This window comes from Caenorhabditis elegans, chromosome II (assembly GCF_000002985.6).
Source record: "Caenorhabditis elegans chromosome II".
Taxonomy (NCBI): Eukaryota; Metazoa; Nematoda; class Chromadorea; order Rhabditida; family Rhabditidae; genus Caenorhabditis; species Caenorhabditis elegans.
In genome coordinates, this window is record NC_003280.10 from 156536 (window position 1) to 174153 (window position 17618).

At 36.0% G+C, this 17618-nt stretch overlaps 2 protein-coding genes and 2 non-coding genes across 23 annotated transcripts; 3 read left to right on the forward strand and 1 right to left on the reverse strand.

Moving 5' to 3' along the window:
* The first annotated feature begins 5078 nt into the window (after positions 1–5078).
* T25D3.8 lies at positions 5079–5236 on the forward strand. The gene has a single exon (NR_101653.1). It is a non-coding gene; the product is annotated as a small nucleolar RNA T25D3.8 (small nucleolar RNA).
* Positions 5237–5663: 427 nt separating this feature from the next.
* Positions 5664–5810, forward strand: T25D3.5. The gene has a single exon (NR_050787.1). It is a non-coding gene; the product is annotated as an Unclassified non-coding RNA T25D3.5 (non-coding RNA).
* A 77-nt stretch (positions 5811–5887) lies between these two features.
* etr-1 (RRM domain-containing protein) lies at positions 5888–14096 on the forward strand (the record flags this gene model as incomplete). Of its 20 annotated transcripts, NM_001381293.1 has the most annotated exons (13): positions 5888–5984; positions 6551–6789; positions 7871–8108; positions 8166–8291; positions 9536–9615; positions 10218–10370; positions 10426–10543; positions 11369–11512; positions 11640–11858; positions 12014–12154; positions 12258–12488; positions 13017–13181; positions 13897–14092. In NM_001381293.1, the coding sequence occupies 11 exons, from the start codon at positions 6607–6609 to the stop codon at positions 13142–13144; spliced, it is 1761 nt and encodes a 586-aa protein (NP_001367870.1). The 20 variants fall into 20 exon arrangements, 19 of the variants coding, with proteins under 19 accessions (NP_001367870.1, NP_001367871.1, NP_001379970.1 ...); NM_001444146.1 differs by lacking the exons at positions 5888–5984; positions 11640–11858 and adding an exon at positions 10639–10851 and having other exon boundaries at positions 13017–13146; positions 13897–14095; NM_001381291.1 differs by lacking the exon at positions 5888–5984 and having other exon boundaries at positions 6566–6789; positions 11360–11512.
* A 214-nt stretch (positions 14097–14310) lies between these two features.
* Positions 14311–17244, reverse strand: T01D1.7 (Serpentine receptor class gamma; the record flags this gene model as incomplete). The annotated part of the gene is made up of 5 exons (NM_001027126.4): positions 14311–15042; positions 15090–15203; positions 15249–15516; positions 15875–16067; positions 17109–17244. The coding sequence occupies 5 exons, from the start codon at positions 17242–17244 to the stop codon at positions 14851–14853; spliced, it is 903 nt and encodes a 300-aa protein (NP_001022297.3). The 3' UTR covers positions 14311–14850.
* Positions 17245–17618: the final 374 nt, after the last annotated feature.

Here is a 17618-nt window from a genome sequence, read left to right on the forward strand (position 1 = left end):
TGACTCTTTACGGCTTATCCCTCAAACATCTCATCATAATCATCATGCAAACTGCCTCTTACCTTTTGAAATTAGAAAATTACACAAAAAGTTTCAGTTTCTCCATGTTTTTCAGTTATTTTGTCGTTTCACAGCGAAAATCGAAATATGGAACCTTGAAAAATAAAGAAAGAAGGATTTATCAAAATTTTAATAAGAAAAAATAGGCGTTTTTTTTTCCAAAAGAAAAGATGTCCGTTAATTATTTTTCAATTGTTTTTTTAAAGTTTCTCAATTTTTCGATTTTCTCAACAAAAAAAACAGAGAATCACCGAAAAATCGAAAAATTTTGTTTTTCTTTCACAATAAATAATTGGAAATTTAAAAAAAATTTAACATTTTCAATTTCCACTAAAGAAACATCCAAAAAATGAAACTTTCTTGTTCATCGACTATAAATTTTTTGATATTTTAGATTGTTAAATTTAAAAAAATCCATTTTTTTTCTAAATTTTCTCAATAAAAAACAACGGAAAATAATCAAAAATTCCGTTTTTTTTTAATTTGCCGTCGAAATACACCTAAAAACCGGCATTTTTGTTTCTAGAAACCTCTTTTTTCGATTTTCTGGAAAGTTGAAAAATCGAAAAACGGCACCCTTGCTTGTGACGCAATAAGTATTATATAATCACTCTCTATACAACTTGTTATCGATATCAATCGTTGCAGTGTGTGTGGACACTGATTAATTTCTGTCAAGTACTGAAAAACCAGCTTCCTCGCCCAATAATAAACCTCGAAACCAAACCAAACATGGACTGTTTTTGCCATCTCATCGGGAATAATTAAACAGACGAAGAAGGCGTTAATTGTTAGTTGCCTATATGTGAGACAGTGCCCGAGGAGAGAGGAGAAGCTTGTATTTGTTTGTTGTGTCATCCATTCGATATGGGCAAGTTTCTTGTGGCGATTCTCGCCGGAAGACGCTCCTTTATTGATACTTTATCTTTCAGTTTCCGTGTTTATTTCAAAATCCATAGGTTTTTTTTCTGTCAAAGATATAGTTAGGTATCCGATTCGTCGCATACCGTTTTCTCCGGATTTTGAATAATCCAGTTTTTTTATTAGTTGGGGTTTTTTTCTAAATTACCCGAAATAGTCTAAATTTCGGAATCCAAAAAGAATGATAAATTCCACTAAATAGTCTAGCAGACCACTTTTCTTCAAAGTTGAATTAAATACGATATTTCTATTAGTGGCATTTCTAGATTACGGAATGTTTTGGGTATTTAAAAACAGAATCCCATTCCTTCATTTTCCGTTACTCCACCTTAGAGTTGCGAGTGATTCTAGCACCATTATGTCGTTAACGTCGTCGTTTTCCAAAATCATGCTGAGCTCATAGGCTAGAATGTCTGTATGTCGTGTGAAATCATATTTGGACTAAACTTTACTAAAGGGCTTCACGTGAAGTTCTATAACAATTCATTGAAACAATTTCGTTTCGCAATCTTTGATCAATTTTAGCAATTCGAAAATAGAACTGATAAGCAGAAAATTCAATCTCACACCACAAGGCAGGTGGATTTTATTCTCCTAATTTAGTTTGGCTCTGGAGCTCACAAAGCTCCGCGTGCACGCGCGCGCACATTTGTGTGTGTGTGTGTGAGACTTAACTAGTCGGAAATGATTCGAGTCTCTCGTTGTTTTCCGGAGACACCGATAACTTCGTTAGCCAAGGCTACGCAGGTTAGCCACATTTCCCATTGAATGATTGTTGGTTGGATGTCGGCTTTTCCTTTCCAGAAAGTATTACTATTTTTTCACCCAAATGTTGCTATAATTCCCTTCTGCCCCATATCCCCTGCCCCCGAAGGTCAAACCGCTTTCAATTGACGACTTCTACTACTACTACTGCGGTGTCTCTTCTTTTTCCTTTCAATCTTAGGTCTTTGCCTCCTTTGGTTTAACGCTTGTGTGTGTGTGTACGCCTCTGTGATAGCAAATGGAACATTTTCAATTCGGGGGCCGCGAGGTTGAAAAAACTAGGTCACTCGAATTGAAATCGAAAGTGAGAGACTCCGGGGAAACGAGGAAGCAAGAAGATGAAACACCTGTAATCATAAAAGAAGTCAGTTTGAACGGAAGACATGGGAGCCGTAATTCTCGAAGCGGATTCGGACACAGAAGGCTGGAGCTGTTGTGAAAAACAGCTCCAGCCTACAACTGAACGGGACTTGCTTTGGAGTCTGGGCCAGGGGTGGGCGGCTCACGACATTTTCCAACAAATTGCCGAAATCGAAAATTTCCAGCAAGGCAAATTGCCGATTTGCCGGAAAAACGGCAATAGCCGAAAATTTTCGACAAATTGTGTTTTTGCGCATTTTTTTTTTGAAATTCCAGAATTTCAATTTCAATCGGCAAAATTGTACGCATCCTATGAATGTTCCTACAACTATTTCGAAAAGTAAGAAAATTCTATGAAAATATATAAAGAAAACGAAAAAGTTTCAAAAAAATAGACACAGTTTTAAATCTTTCGTCTTTCTAAACATTTCCGGCAAATCCGGCAAATTGCCGGAATTGAAAATTTCCGGCAAATCGGCAACCCGGCAAATTGCCGGAATTGAAAATTTTCGGCAAATTTCCAGAATTGAAAATTTCCGGCAAATCGGCAAACCGGCAATTTGCCGAATTTGTTGGCAAAAAAATTGCCAAACGGAAATTTTTTTGGAACATATGTATTAATGTTTTTTTTAGTATAAATTATATTCGGTCACTCCTACATTTTACCAAATTAAAAATTATTCAAATTATCACAAGCTTTGCAACGAAAGGCGTCTGATTAAGCGACTATAACACCTGACGGGTTGTGCAAGCATCTTACCACCGTCTCGATGCATCATCATTCATTTTCTTCATCTTTCCTCCTCCGTTGTCTTCTCTCTATCGATTCGATTGGAAAAAAGAGGGGAGTATCTTCAGATGTCTACCTTCTCTCCGTCTTACATAGTGCCTAGATGACTATCTAAACTGTCTGCCACCCTCCTGAACATCTTTTCGTCTCCTTTTCTTCCCATCGTCACTGTTTTCTTTTCTTTCAGCGGGAGGTGTTTTATACAATTTGTATATTCTTGTCGTTGTCCTTGCAAGTTTGTTTTTTGTTGGTTTCGCTAGACTAGGTTCACTTTCGTTGAATACTACAGTAACCAGTGGCTGGCTCCGAGAGCAAACACTGTGCGGTAATTGGCTCCCCGTTTCTTGAGCAAACAAACCGTAATCTGCTCGGATATTTTGCTGAGAAAATTCACAATTTTCCAAAAATTCCATCCATTCTCACATTGTCAGCTTGGAAAAAAAGGTTCCCATTTATTTTTATGCCCTCCATTCCATTCGCCTCTTCCTCTTTCGACGGGACGGGGAACGTACCCATGAATTAGATGAGCCCCCGTCACACACGGCTCGCCTTTAGCCAATTCTCCGTTCCTCTTTCATTTTCGCGACTGACACATCCTCTCATTCAATAGTTCACATTTTTTGGAAGCTTTTTGGTTTTTTTTTCCGAGCCAGAAAGTTTGATAATTTGGCAATTGATGGCAAAATTTGAATTACATTAGAACATCTGAATAGTTGCAACATGGATATTTTTGTTAACCGTCTTACTAGGAAATTATCGAAACTGGCACTCATTTTACCCGAAAACCTGAAAATTTCGAGAAAATCGGATGTATGTCGGTTTTGGAATCTCTCCAGAATATCAATATATAAGAAAATACCAACTTACAAATTTTTTACGAACAAAAACATCAGTTTGAATTCTTTCGACTAATCGTTCTTGAAGATTGTATACAAAAACGTTTGAAATAAATGCTCTTTTTTCATTTTTGTTCAATAATTTTTTTTTCTGACAGTTTAAAAAAATATATTCCGATTCTGAATAGATGCGGGTAGTAAATGTCAACGTATATTCCACTTTCCCGAGATTCAGCCTTAGATTTATAGATTTTTGAACAGCTGCCAATCTTAGATTTCAAAAGATATTCGTTTTAGGACAAATAGCCAATGAATTCGAAAATCCTGAAATCATTCAGAACTACAGTAGACCAGCATTGTTTATTACAATCAGATGTGCTAAACATTTCGTATATCCTACAACTCTCATTATACTTCATTCTTATTCCGGAAGGCGTCAGTTTAACCGAGCATATGTTCGCCAGATGTTTTTAGTTCTGATGATCTGTAAGGTTGTTTTACACCACCCACCCAGGTGTTCGTAGATCAGGATACTTCGAGGCCAAAGCTTCCAAAAACGGAATCGGCGAGGATTAAATTAGGTTCCAAACCCTCGGGGCCAATGGTTTTCCAGGAAAAGCGGCATCTGGAAAATTACATACTGCGGGAAGTGTGAGAAAGTGACAACGGAAAACATATGTGCCGCACAAAGTCACACGGCAAGAAAGATTACATTTTCCCAATTCTCTAGTCATTTGACTAGATTCTTGCCTCTGAATTTTAGAGTCTGAAGCTTCTATATCCGAACAAACAACACTCCTAGGAACTTACCGTATCCTCTAGAATGTTTCAGGCTTTATGGCCACCTGTCGTATGTCACCTTCATTACCTTCTTTAAAGGGATAATCGTGTCGAGACCCTGACCCCCGTCCTGGCTGTCGTATCGTATCGTGTTGTGTGTGTTAATGATGTCGATTTACGCTTCACAAAAAAAAGATTTGTTCATTTTTTGCATTGAATGATTCTCATCATCACTGTGAAATGAAACGACCCGTCTCCCCTCATCGGGACAAAAAGACATAGAGAATAAGACGTGGAGATTGACAAATGGTCAGTTCAACACAATTAGCTATCCCCCTGCCGTCGTCTTCTTTCAATCTTCTCTCGTTGCACGGACCAGCAGTGATGGTGTACACTAAAAGAGATCTAAAGAAAATGCTCTCGGGAGCCTTTGGAGCTGTGATGCTCTCTGTGCTATTACACACGGTAGCTCGTGAGCATCCATCCTGAAGGAGCAGCTGTCTTCACTAAGTCTTCTAGGCTATCTTTACAACAACGGTGTTCTTTTGGTTCCGCCCTTTCTTTTCGGATAGACGAAGTATTTTCAACGTGTGTTTTGCTTTAGAGTGAAACCTTTTCAAAATTTCTCATTAGGCAGATTACCCTAAGAACTTACAACGAAATTTGCGTACATTTTTCAAATAAAACATGCCAATTTCTGGAGCCTGGAGGTAAGCTGGCTTCCATTTCATGTTAGAGAAAATGACTTCAGACATATATATTTATTTTCTTGTCATTCTTTTCTCCCTGCCAATCTTCAGGCTACTCCATTTATAATCGGTTTTCTTCCGGCTCCCCGTTGTTGCCTTTGCTAGGGGAAAATAAGAAAAACGAGATGACTGACATTATGAAAGACTGAACGTTTTGTCGGTTTTGGATCCAGAATGTATTAGCCGTCTGATACGCTGCAGCATAATTCGTGACACAGTTTCTGAGAATATTCTAAATTTAGAAGGGGAAAATCTTAGAATCCAGAACTGACCGAATCGTTGGAGAACATATAAATACGTTGCAGACAACTGTTTTATTTGTGTTCAACAAATACATAGAAGACGTCCCTTTGCTGGAATATATTTTTGTTCTTCTCTGTTTGTATTGTTACTGCCCCGCGCGCCGCAAAAAGCAGCAGCAGTCGGGTGGCGATAGTCTCTGAGAACAGTTCAAATTGAGGTGATCCCCGCCCCATTCATCAATATATTTCTTCCACATTTGAACTGATTAATGTCAGAAAAGAGTGAATGATTTGATAAGAATCTCTTCTCTGGCCAGAACTTTACACACACGGTCCTTGCGCGCACGCAGTACTGATAAACTCGGCTGATAACACAACATTTTTTCTCCCCCGTCCTTCTTCTCGTCTTCCAAATGTCTTAATCACCGTTAATACCGTCCTTCTCGGCGCGGTATCAGAGAGGCAAGAGGCAGACAAAGAGGTATTTCATCGATAATAGTACTGTTTTAGTTGTTCTCGCTTTCTATTTCGATTTTTAAGTATACAGCTCTAATAATGTTTCCCTCGGAAAAATATATCAGTTTTGGAAATCTATATCTATAATGGCTCTTGAAACGTATAAACATATTAGATCTAAAATGACCGATTACGGCATGTTGTTCCAAAATTGTTAATTTAAAACTCGTTCTGAAATGAAGTAGTTGTTGATCTGAAAATATAATAAGGATTTTTCCATATTTTGGCACTAACTTTTAATAAAAAAATGTTATGTAGAATTGGCAAAAGTATTTGACGATCTCTCTTCTCTTTCAATATACGGCTTATATTTCACAATATTTTTACAACCTATAAAGCAATATTATTATCGATAAAATACCTTTCGCTTTGATAATTACCTTGCTTCAAAGTTATTGCTTTTTATGCGTATAGTTGATTTTTCTATAGTTTTGACCATGAAACTGCTAGATTCGTGCATTTCCATTGCTTTTAACACTCTTTGTTAATTTCATCATTTTCATACTTTAAAAAAAAATTTCTCCATTTCAGACACATCTCCTCACACCACCATAATCTCAACCTTCCGAAATTCATCCTTCCATGATATGAGCGGAGCTGTGCTACCAGCAGTTCTAGTGGTACCAAAAATGGAGTCAGTAGTCGTTCCGATTGCGGAGTCCACCGTCATTAATGCCAAGGACACAACACCATCCACGGCAGCGGACAACGACGTGTCACCGTCCCCATCGGAGCCAGACACAGATGCGATCAAGATGTTCGTCGGCCAGGTAATCATACTTTCTCAAACTTTTATTCGAAAAGTGGGCATAATTGGCTCACCCCAATCTCCCAATTCGATTCAATTTCATGTATACATGCACACAATGAGACTCCCCCCGCTCATCCATTTACTGAGACACTTCACTACTACTACACAAATTTGATAAAACTGAATAACGAGGAGACGGGGTATTGGATTTGTGTCTATTTGGGTTCGACCCCCTTATTTTTTCATACGCGTTCATTACCATATAAATGATGAGGGAGGTTTTCTCGACTCAAGGGCATTCTCAAATTGATGAAGACGGACAATGATCATCAATTTTTTAGAGTAATGATGATAGAGAAAAGTAGGGCAACAACAAAAAGGGGAAAGATATGGACTTTTGCGGAGAGTAGGGTTTAAATTAACACAGTTGTATGTGTATTGAATTTTTGTGAAAAAGAATGAATCAAATATCCACATGACATGTGGCTTTTTATGGGAATTTCATAGCTCTCTCGAACAATAATAAATCGTGGGAATAATATTGCAAGTCATATTTCATATTTTTTTTGTCATTTCAAACACGTAGCCAACATCTATATTTTTCGTGATTTTCCCAAAGATAGAAATCATATTATTCTGAAAGTTTAAAGGTGGAGTACCGAAATCTGAGACTTTGATTTTTTAGAACCAAAATAGCCCAAAACTACCGAATTTCGTTCGTAATAAGACGTTTTGAAAATTTCTCAAAAAAAAGTTATTTAGCTGGAAATGACCTTTTTTGCAGAACTTTGAACCGCCATAACTCTGTTTTTGAGAAAATTTCAAAACGTCTCATTACGAAATTTGATAGTTTTTGGTCATTTTGGGTTTGAAAAAGCAAAGTTTCAGATTTCGGTACCCCACCTTTAAATTACATCAATTTTCAACAAATAATGGGGTTTTTCAAATAGTGTCGCGAAATATCACGAAATTTATTGAAATAAAATTAGACTGTATTTCAATACATTTCGCGACACTACTTGAATAATTCCATAAATCAATTATTTTAATAGAAAAATGACATTTTAAAATTCAAACTCAACGCAATACAAATTTTGCAGATCCCTCGCCAGTGGAACGAGACAGACTGTCGGCGATTATTCGAGAAGTACGGATCAGTGTTCTCGTGTAACATACTCCGTGACAAATCGACACAAGCTAGCAAAGGCTGCTGCTTTGTCACATTTTATCACAGAAAAGACGCGATAGAGGCTCAAGGAGCCCTTCACAATATAAAGGTTATTGAAGGAATGCATCATCCGGTACAAATGAAACCAGCTGATACTGAGAACCGAAATGGTAATTTACTGATAAATATAAAATAGTATAAAAATTACAAGAAATAATTTATTTCAGAACGAAAACTTTTCATCGGCCAGCTCAGCAAGAAGCACAACGAGGAGAATCTGCGTGAGATTTTTGCCAAATTCGGCCATATTGAAGATTGTAGTGTGCTTCGTGATCAGGACGGAAAAAGTCGAGGTAAGTGGGGGAAGGGCGCATTAAGTAGGGTATCTTTTTCAAAAAAGTGTAAAAATATTTACCTGTCTCTATGCTCTTTTTTACTATTTTCTCTATGTTTTCATCATTTTCTGTGTCATGCATGTTGAGCGAAAAGGTGGGAAGAAGAAGAAGATTCCGAAATTCGAAATTGAGCTGATTTACACGTGGCAAAATGGTCTTGATACGATTGTCACAGGGTTTAGAACATTTTCTAACAAAGTTGGTAAATTTGGATGTATGACTTTAAACCCAACATTTTGAAATTTTTGGCTAGTACCCTCAAAAAAATGCGTGGTGTGTATCAGGAGTGTGCGGCAAATTTTTGCCGGTTGCCGGTTGCCGATTTACCAGATATGTTCAATTCCAGCAATTTGCGGTTTGCCGATTTGCCGGAAATTTTTAATTCCGGCAATTTGCCGACTTTCCTGAAATTTTCATTTCTGGAAATTTGCCGATTTGCCGGAAAAATCGTTTGCCGCCCACCCCTGATTTGACCTTTTGAGTTTTGAACTACAGTAACCCAAAAGGTGGACATTTTTGGCTAGAAGTTAGAAAATTATAAAAAGCTGTGAATTTGAAGAGCAATGTTTCGGAAAAAGTTAGTATACCTAGCTTTAACGAAACTTTCAATTTTCCGGTATTTTTAAAATAAATTTTTAAAAAATTGAAAATCAAAAATATGTTGATCCTAATGAGAGTCAAAAATAGAAGTTATTTAAAATTGGATTTTTTTCAGAAATTTTTATCCAATTTTCCGATTATTCAATTATCTTGATAAATCCTCGATTATCGATATTCGATGCCGATATTCGATCGATATTGAACAAAGTTAAACTTTCGAAAACTAAATATGTCAAAATTTTTGGGTTACTGTAGCTTCAAAAGCTAATATAAACCGACTACAGTACCCCAACGTTTTTGAAAAATTTCGACTAAAAAATTAAAAAAAAAAAAATCATAATTTTCAGACCAAATTGCCACGTGTGAATTACAAAAAAAACAAATTTCTGTTCTACAAAATCAAAGTAACGTCCTGATTTTTTTTTCGAAAAAAATGAAAGTTTCATTTTCTTGCCCTGGTATTCTATGTAAAAGTAACAAGTGAGTGTCGAAATAAAAGTTTGAAGTCTGAAATTGGCTTCACACAACATATACCCAATGTCGATGATTCCTCTATCTCTAAATGTTAATCAATATTTTCATATTTGTTTTTTCTCCAACAGGATGTGCATTTGTAACGTTCACAAACCGCAGCTGTGCCGTCGTCGCCACCAAAGAAATGCATCACTCGCAAACGATGGAGGTTCGCATATAGCTTTTTGTCTCTTTTTTATATTTATTTTTATATGTTTCTTGTATGTATGGGAACCCTTCTGCTGTAAACTCTAAATTTAATTTAAAATCTCTGAAAATTGTCAAAGTTAAACGGAAAAGTGTGTTTTACCAATTCTATTCATTAAGGATAGTGTAGTCAAGATGTTAGTGTCTTTAAAATTGCTTTATTAGACTCAAAATTGTCTGAAAACTTTTTCGAGAACTTTTCGAGAATTTTCATTTTTAAATTCGGTGTGTTCAGACAATTTTGAGACTAATAAAGCAATAAAAATTCGTCACGAGAAAATATTAACTACTATAGTTATTATGAAATTAAAAATAAAAATAAATTGCATTTTTCCTGAAGTTTAAAAGGTAATGTCAAAATTTAAAGCAGTTTCACTAATTTTCTTATGAATGTGGTTTCCATGTTGAGTGTTGAATTTTCAAAGTCATATATTTTCCCATGCTTTATTTACAAATTTAGATTATATGTTTAGAAACGTAGTTTTTTCCTTCATCATTATTCAAAAATTACAATTTTTATAGGTTCTTTCTATAGAATTCTAATTTTTAAATCAAATATTGCAGGGATGCTCAGCGCCGCTTGTTGTAAAGTTCGCTGACACTCAAAAAGACAAAGACGTGAAGACGAAATCAATGATCACTGGAAGTGGAGCCGGTTCACCGAAAGGAGGCGCGGCAAGCTTGCTTCAAAACTTGAATCCGGCGCTGTTGCAGCAGGTAAAATATTATAAAACATCAATATTTTGTTCCTAAACCAAATCAAAAGTTTCAGCTCGGCGGTGGACAAAACTATCAAGCAGTAGCCTCACTTTTGTCTCTTATCAACGGACAACAGGGACAACAACAGCAGCACCAACAGCAACAAAATGTTTTAGGAATTTTGGGAACAGGTAAACTTAGTTGATAATCATTAAAAAATTGTACACGTAGTTCAATAAAATATAATAAAACTGAAAAAAACCCACGGTCGCAATATCCGATTCAGTGCTCTCTGCGCTCGGCAAGCTAACCGAAGGCGGTGACGACGCGTCGGCAAAGTCCTCATCGGAAAAGCCACGCCACCAAGCGTTGATGACGTCACCGGCACCGACTGCCACGTCATCAACCTCATCGTCGGCTTCACATCATCACCAGCAGCATCAGCAGCAGTTATCACAGCAACAACAACAACAACAACATCCGCAGCAACAAGGTTTAGGTGGGAAATTAGGCTTCTGAAGGTTGCCTTGTGGATGATATATGAAGTGTGTGTTCTCGTATCCCTCTCGTCGGAATGTGGACACTACTGTGTGCTTAATCTCTATTTTGGTTGCTCACCCCCCTCATTTTCTCATTTGCCACGTGGATTGATTGATTGGACGGAATTTTCGCTTACTGTGTTCTCGATAGCCTACTGTGTGAATCATCCTTCTTACTAACACAATATTTCCGAAAAAAAGATTTGTGCGTTAAGTATGACGCATTCGGTGTTTGCAGACACACCGATGTAATGCATCACAATTGACGCGCAAATTTGTCGAAACAGAACGATTTACCTTTTTAGCTAAATTCACGAATAGGTTGTTTTTGTTTCGGCAGTAGCGTTTTATATCCGCTAATATAACATAGCATGTTGAATTAATTGAATGCAAAGAGTGCATAGTGTGTTTTCTTTTATTGGGGTTTGATTTTTCCGTCCTGTGCAGCTTCAAGTTATCCGATAAAAGTTTTTGCAGGTAACCCATTGCTTGGAAATCCAGCTATGGCTGCTCAAAATCAATTCGACGCTATCACAATGGCACAGATTGCTCATCAACAGCAAATGCTGGCACTCCAAGGGTTCGCCGTGCAACAGGGCGCTCCAAGCCAACAGCAACAAGGTAGAATTTAGCACTTTTTTCTCTCAATTGCAGTGTGCGTGTTTCCTTACAGCTTTTTTCCATAATCTAACCTATTTCTCCACATTTTTTCTAACCTATTACTATCCCATGCTTGCATCAATTTCAGGACTATTTCTTGCTCATCAATACTCGACAAACTACTCAACAGGGTCACCGGATTCTGCTTCAAATGCCACTGACTCATCGTCGGATGACAACAATGTGATGAACAATCGTTTGACACCGACGTCTAAAATGGCTCAATATGGATATGGGCCCTTGATTCCTCGTCACCCAGCTCAGCTTTACTTGCAGCAACGGTTTCCTGCGACTGCCGCGGCCTATGGTACATATTACTTCTATTTCCAAACGCTTTACGGTTTTAGGTGTGAAGCAACTTTGCATGCATTTTCCTATTTTCCTAAAATAAGCTTCTCCGCACCACCTTTCTAACCATTAGGCTCATTACCTATTCATTTTTCACCTCAAATAAAGTTCCAGGACTTGCCGGTGGAATGGCTGGTGCAAAGACTACATCACCAGTCGCTGCATCGCTCGCCAATCATCAACAGATTGCGTTGACCCCATTTGCAGGAGGAGCCGCCGCTTTGGATCATTTCCAGGCTATGCAGCAATATGCACGTGAGTCAAAATTTAAAACATTTTTGGTGTTTTTCGAAAAAAAATCTAAAAATTCAAAATGTTCAGTTTTACTGTTTATTGTAAGAAAAATAGGAAATTTCAGTCCTTGCAAATCTTCAAGCAACCGGCGGCGTTGGCGTGCAGGCCACAACCTCAGCAGCTCAAATGGTTGGAAACGGTGACGTAAAGGGTCCAGACGGTGCGAATCTCTTCATATATCACTTACCACAAGATTTTGGAGACAGTGACTTGATAAATACGTTTGCGCCGTTTGGTGGAATACTGTCGGCGAAGGTTTTCATCGATAAAGTCACGAATTTGTCGAAATGCTTTGGTGAGTTTTATCTTTTTCAGAAAAAAAATTCGAAAATTTTCAGTTTTTTCTTGTCAAAAAAAAATCTAAAAAAATTGTAGTTTTTCAGGGAAAATTGAAACATTTTTAGTTTTTTATTGTAAAAAAGGCAAACGAAAACTGCCAGAATTGAAATTTCCGGAATTTAAAACTTCCGAGAAATTGCTGATTTGCCGAATTTGCCGGAAAAACGGCAAATTGTGGTTTTACACATTTTTTTGGAAACTTCAGAATTTCAATTTTAATCGGCAAAATTGTACGCATCCTATGAATGTTCCAACATCTATTTTGAGAAATAAGCAAACTCTATAAAAATATCTAAAGAAAATGGGAAAAAAATTTCAAAATGCACCCGGTAAATCGGTAAATCAGTAAACCAGCAATTTGCCGAATTTGTCGACAAAAAATATTTGCCGAACGGCAATTGCCGCCCACCCCTGTCGATGTTCAACAAATTTACAAAAATAAACAACTTGTTGCCCAATTTTTGAAATATATCAAAATTTCCAGGTTTCGTCTCGTATGAGAACGCTCAGTCAGCTACAAACGCAATTTCTGCAATGAACGGCTTCCAAATTGGTTCGAAACGACTGAAAGTACAGTTGAAAGTGGATCGTGGAAATCCTTACAATCGATAAAAGTATCATTTTTTGGATTGAAATCCAGAGAAAAAAGGTTCATCACCACCCTTTTATATAATCTAGATATCGTGTCCTTTCGGCTATACTTTGTGTCTATGTCCATCTATTTTTAATACATATGCAGATTTATATCTAATTTTTTGTATTAGTTCTTGTCCCTTTAAAATATATGTCCCAGAACTAGCGCGCACGTTTCTTGTCCACTATCACACACCCGTTTGCCACGTTTTTATGTTTTCATTCTTTTATCTCTCTCTCTCTCTCTCGAAATTCCTTCCCATTTATATCTTGCCTTTTCGAAAACAAATTCCAAAAAGCATGGCTATATATGTATTATGTTTTTATAAGCTTTCTTGTGTCCACTTTGCTCAACAAAAAATTGAATTTTTGGTATATGTTTTTCCCCCTTCAAATTTTGCGTTTATTTATGTTGTCCTTGACAGTGTTTAAAGGTGACGAATAAAATAATTGTGTATTTGTGTGCATGAAGCTCAACTCAATGTTTATTGTGTCCTTTTTTAAGGTGGAGTATAATTTGTGGGTATTTTGCTTAAATAGACTAAAACTGGTCCAAAACGAAATTTGAAATATTGCCCACTTTTCTTTGGTTTTTTTTTCGAAAATTCGATATGCCATAAACATTTTTTGTGAAGTCTCATCATGAAATTCGATGGTTTTGGACTAGTTTTAGTCAATTTAAGCAAAATAATTACAAACTCTACTCCTCTTCTAATTTCAAAAATTTTCAGAAAAAAAGCAATCTACTAAACAAATCGAAACGGGATTTTCTTGCCTTTCCTCTGAAGTATTGCCAATTTTAAAAAAATTTTCTGCAAACTTTTTTCTAGTCAAATATTTATTTTAAAGCATTCTTTCATAATATTTTGTATCATTTCATTTTCATGTACATTTCTAATATAGCCTAAATAAGAGATTTTTATTATTTAATTGTTTTAAAATTCAAACGTTTTCTCGGTAACGGCATGTTCCTCGTGGCGAAGACAATTCCTCGGAGTTTACGCAGTATTTGGGTGTCAATGAAAATAGCTGGCAAAATATATTTTTGTACTAAAATTTAAGTTTATTTATTAATTTGCTTTTCCAGAATTTTCCTGATTCAATGATTTTTTTGACCAGAATATTTTATTTGATTTTTCGAAAACTATTGTCAAAAATATTATTCCCAGACAAGATAATTTGTGCCAAAAATACAATACCGAGCCTCGACACGACAAAAAATCCTGTAAAATGCAAAAATTACTGCGTCTTTAAAAAGTACTGTAATATAAGACCGGCAATTTGCCGAATTTATCGACAAACAAAAGAAATTACAGTACTCTTTAAATACGCACATAATTTTGCACTGAACTCGAAGTGATATTGCTCGAAAACATGCTCGAATTTTGTCATTAACATAAAATTATTGCAACAAAACATAATAAAAATTGATATATTTTCGAAAAAAAACAATTAATGGTACTAGTCCTAAATCACCCCGCCACTTTTTTTCTTTTTTTTCAAATAAAAACGTGTGGAGTTTTTGTATTTTTAGGCTTAGGAAATAACCATTTCTAAGCCTAAAGATGGAAAATGGACATCACGTTTTATTAAAATGGATAATATTAAAATGAGGGGAAATAATACACAAATAAAAAAAAAGTGGCGGGGTGATTTAGGACTAGTACCCAATTAATATTAAAATTTCAAAAAACTACAACGTTTCCCAACTTGAGAGTTACGGGGATAGAAGTTTGCTGCCTTGATGAACTATTTGCATCTTCGACTCGTTTCTTCCAGAACTTCAAAGTCTGAATATAAGCGTCGCGAACTCGTTTGTTAGTCAGAATTATGGTGACTGAGTTGAGAATCACAACTGTATAGGTAACTGGAAACACCTGGAAGTTCTTTTTATTTTGTTTTCAAGTGAAATACAGAAAAATACATTTTTCACAGCGAATAGAGCTAATGGAAATTGCCATTCTAGGAATTCAGCTATCATAATTAGCATTGCAACTATATCAACTAATATATGAAGTGACGTCACAAATATTAAGTTCTGAAATCTTGAAACCTTCATCTCCAAAACCGAAACCCAACTAACTTTTTCATTCTTCTTACTCCTCATTCCATACATTTTTAGTCTATAAGCAGTTAGAAAACTCATCGAAATCCCAATTAATTCATATGTGCCAATAATGGAGATCGCTATGGACCTTTGCAAAACTAGCGTCAAGTTGTTATTTGTATAAGCCCATTTTCCGTTTGCCACGTAAAATGCGCGGTGTCGAGTGATATAAGGTGTACAACAGGCCAGGGACACTGTAGCTGTGATTGAGAAATATGATATAATGTGACACTGAGTCCAATATCTATAAATTAGGAGTATAAAATCATTATTAAAATTTAACTTATTCAGGAGGAACGGCATCGACAGTGTCCTGCGGATCTCAAGCCCCCGAAAGCCCGGATCGACGGATACACTGATTATAGGTTAGTTTTCCAGTAAAATTAAATTTGGTGTAGCCGAGTCTGTGTCTTAAAAAATTCTCAGAAAACTTTTTCGGCACTTCGAGGCTCTAGCAAATTAGCAGAATTTTGTGTTGTCAAGCACAGAGAACCTTCCAAGTATAATCTTTGGCTAAACCATCTTTAAAACAAATATCAGAACGTGTCTTACAATTAGAGTCGATCAATTCACCAAATTACTTAATTTGACCTGGAACTCACTTCTCATAAAACAAAAAAGTAGCACAAAACCGATTGATAGCCATCATGCAATTTCCAAACAAATTATTGAATAATCCGAAAAACAAACTAGTACTATTTAACTGTGATAACCAAATATATATTGGACCGCTCATTGTATTTTTGAATATGTTATAGGTGGTTAGAGTATAACAGTAGTAGACGTCAAAGCAACCTGAATGAAGCACTTAAATTCAGACCTTTTCAATTTGTGAACTTCCGAACTCTTTGCAATTGTGCAATTGTGTAGACACACTAGCTTACAAACTTTTGTTCAATGCTCAATTTTATTCGGTTAGAGAGTCGTCTCGCACCTTTTTTTATTGAAAAATAACCTATTTAGGCATCGCAGGATTTGTTATTTTGTTTTTGAGTGATCATTTCATAGCTAGATGACAAATATTTATATTTTTGGATAAGGTCTATTTAATTTGTGTTTTGGTCAAGACATTTACAACTAGTAATTGTGATTGATTAGTATTCGCAAAGGTTTATACAATAGGGTTGTAAAATTGGACGTACCCCTCGTACTCTCTATTTTTATAATGGAAACCAGGGGTGGGCTGCAATTGCCGTTCGGCAAAATTTTTTTGTCGACAAATTCAGCAAACTGCCGGTTTGCCGATATGTTGGAAATTTTCCATTCCCGCAATATTCCGGTTTGCCGATTTGCCGGAAATTTTAATTTTTGGCAAATTGCCAATTTGCCAATTGAAAGTGAAATTCTGACATTTCCAAAAAAAAGTGCAAAACCACACTTTTCAATTCCGGTAAATTGCCGGTTTGCCGATTTGACGGAAAAAGTTGGGTACCGCAGTATTATTTCTCCTCATTTTTAAAATATATTACAATGGACATCGCGTTTTATTAAAATGGATAAACAAATGAAAGTTTAATTAATTTTAAAATTGAGTGGATAATACGCAAGCACCAAAAACTGTTTGCCGTTGACGTTCAAAACAAAATCCCTATTATACCCTGTTTCCTCTATTAGTCTTGCATGTAAAACTAATTTACAATTGGCAATTAGGCTTCCAATGTTTGTAAAGGCTGTACGACTAACTGTAAAATGCATCATAGCTTGGAAAATAATCAATGTTCAAAAACTTAACTTTATGTTATATAAAGCATTACGAATATAACTTAGAAATTTCAAATTGAAAAAAAAAAGAAAAAATTCGCCTTGAAAAAACCCTGTACAAAGAAAAAAACCAACCAGTAACAAAAAATAAGAAGAAGAATGAGCTCCCCTTCATAAATCGTCTTACTGTAATTAAAACTAGAATATGATGAATATTCAGGCACATATACAATGTAGTCTGCCATATAGGGAATTGGTTCCATTTCTCCATTATAGGCCATTCCATGTCATCGCTAACATTAATGGAGTAGAAATAGTTGTTGTAATACATTTAAGTGTTATGTTTCTTTAAAAAAAAGGAAATGAAATGCGGGTATGGGTAACAAAAAATAGGTTGAGTATACTTTCTGAGAAAACGAGTACGCGCGCATAAAGTTAGACAAGTTAATCCAATTCTGGGGTCAGATTTAATTTAGGAAATGGAATAAGTGACAAGGCGATGTTGGTTTTTGAGCCTAGGCCTTGATGTTTAATAATTGTTGCTATAGTTCTAGTTTACTAAACTATGTCTTTTGAAATCAAATAACCAGAATCCACACATAAACATGAAATATCTCGTGAGAATGTTTTTTTTTTCTCAAAATC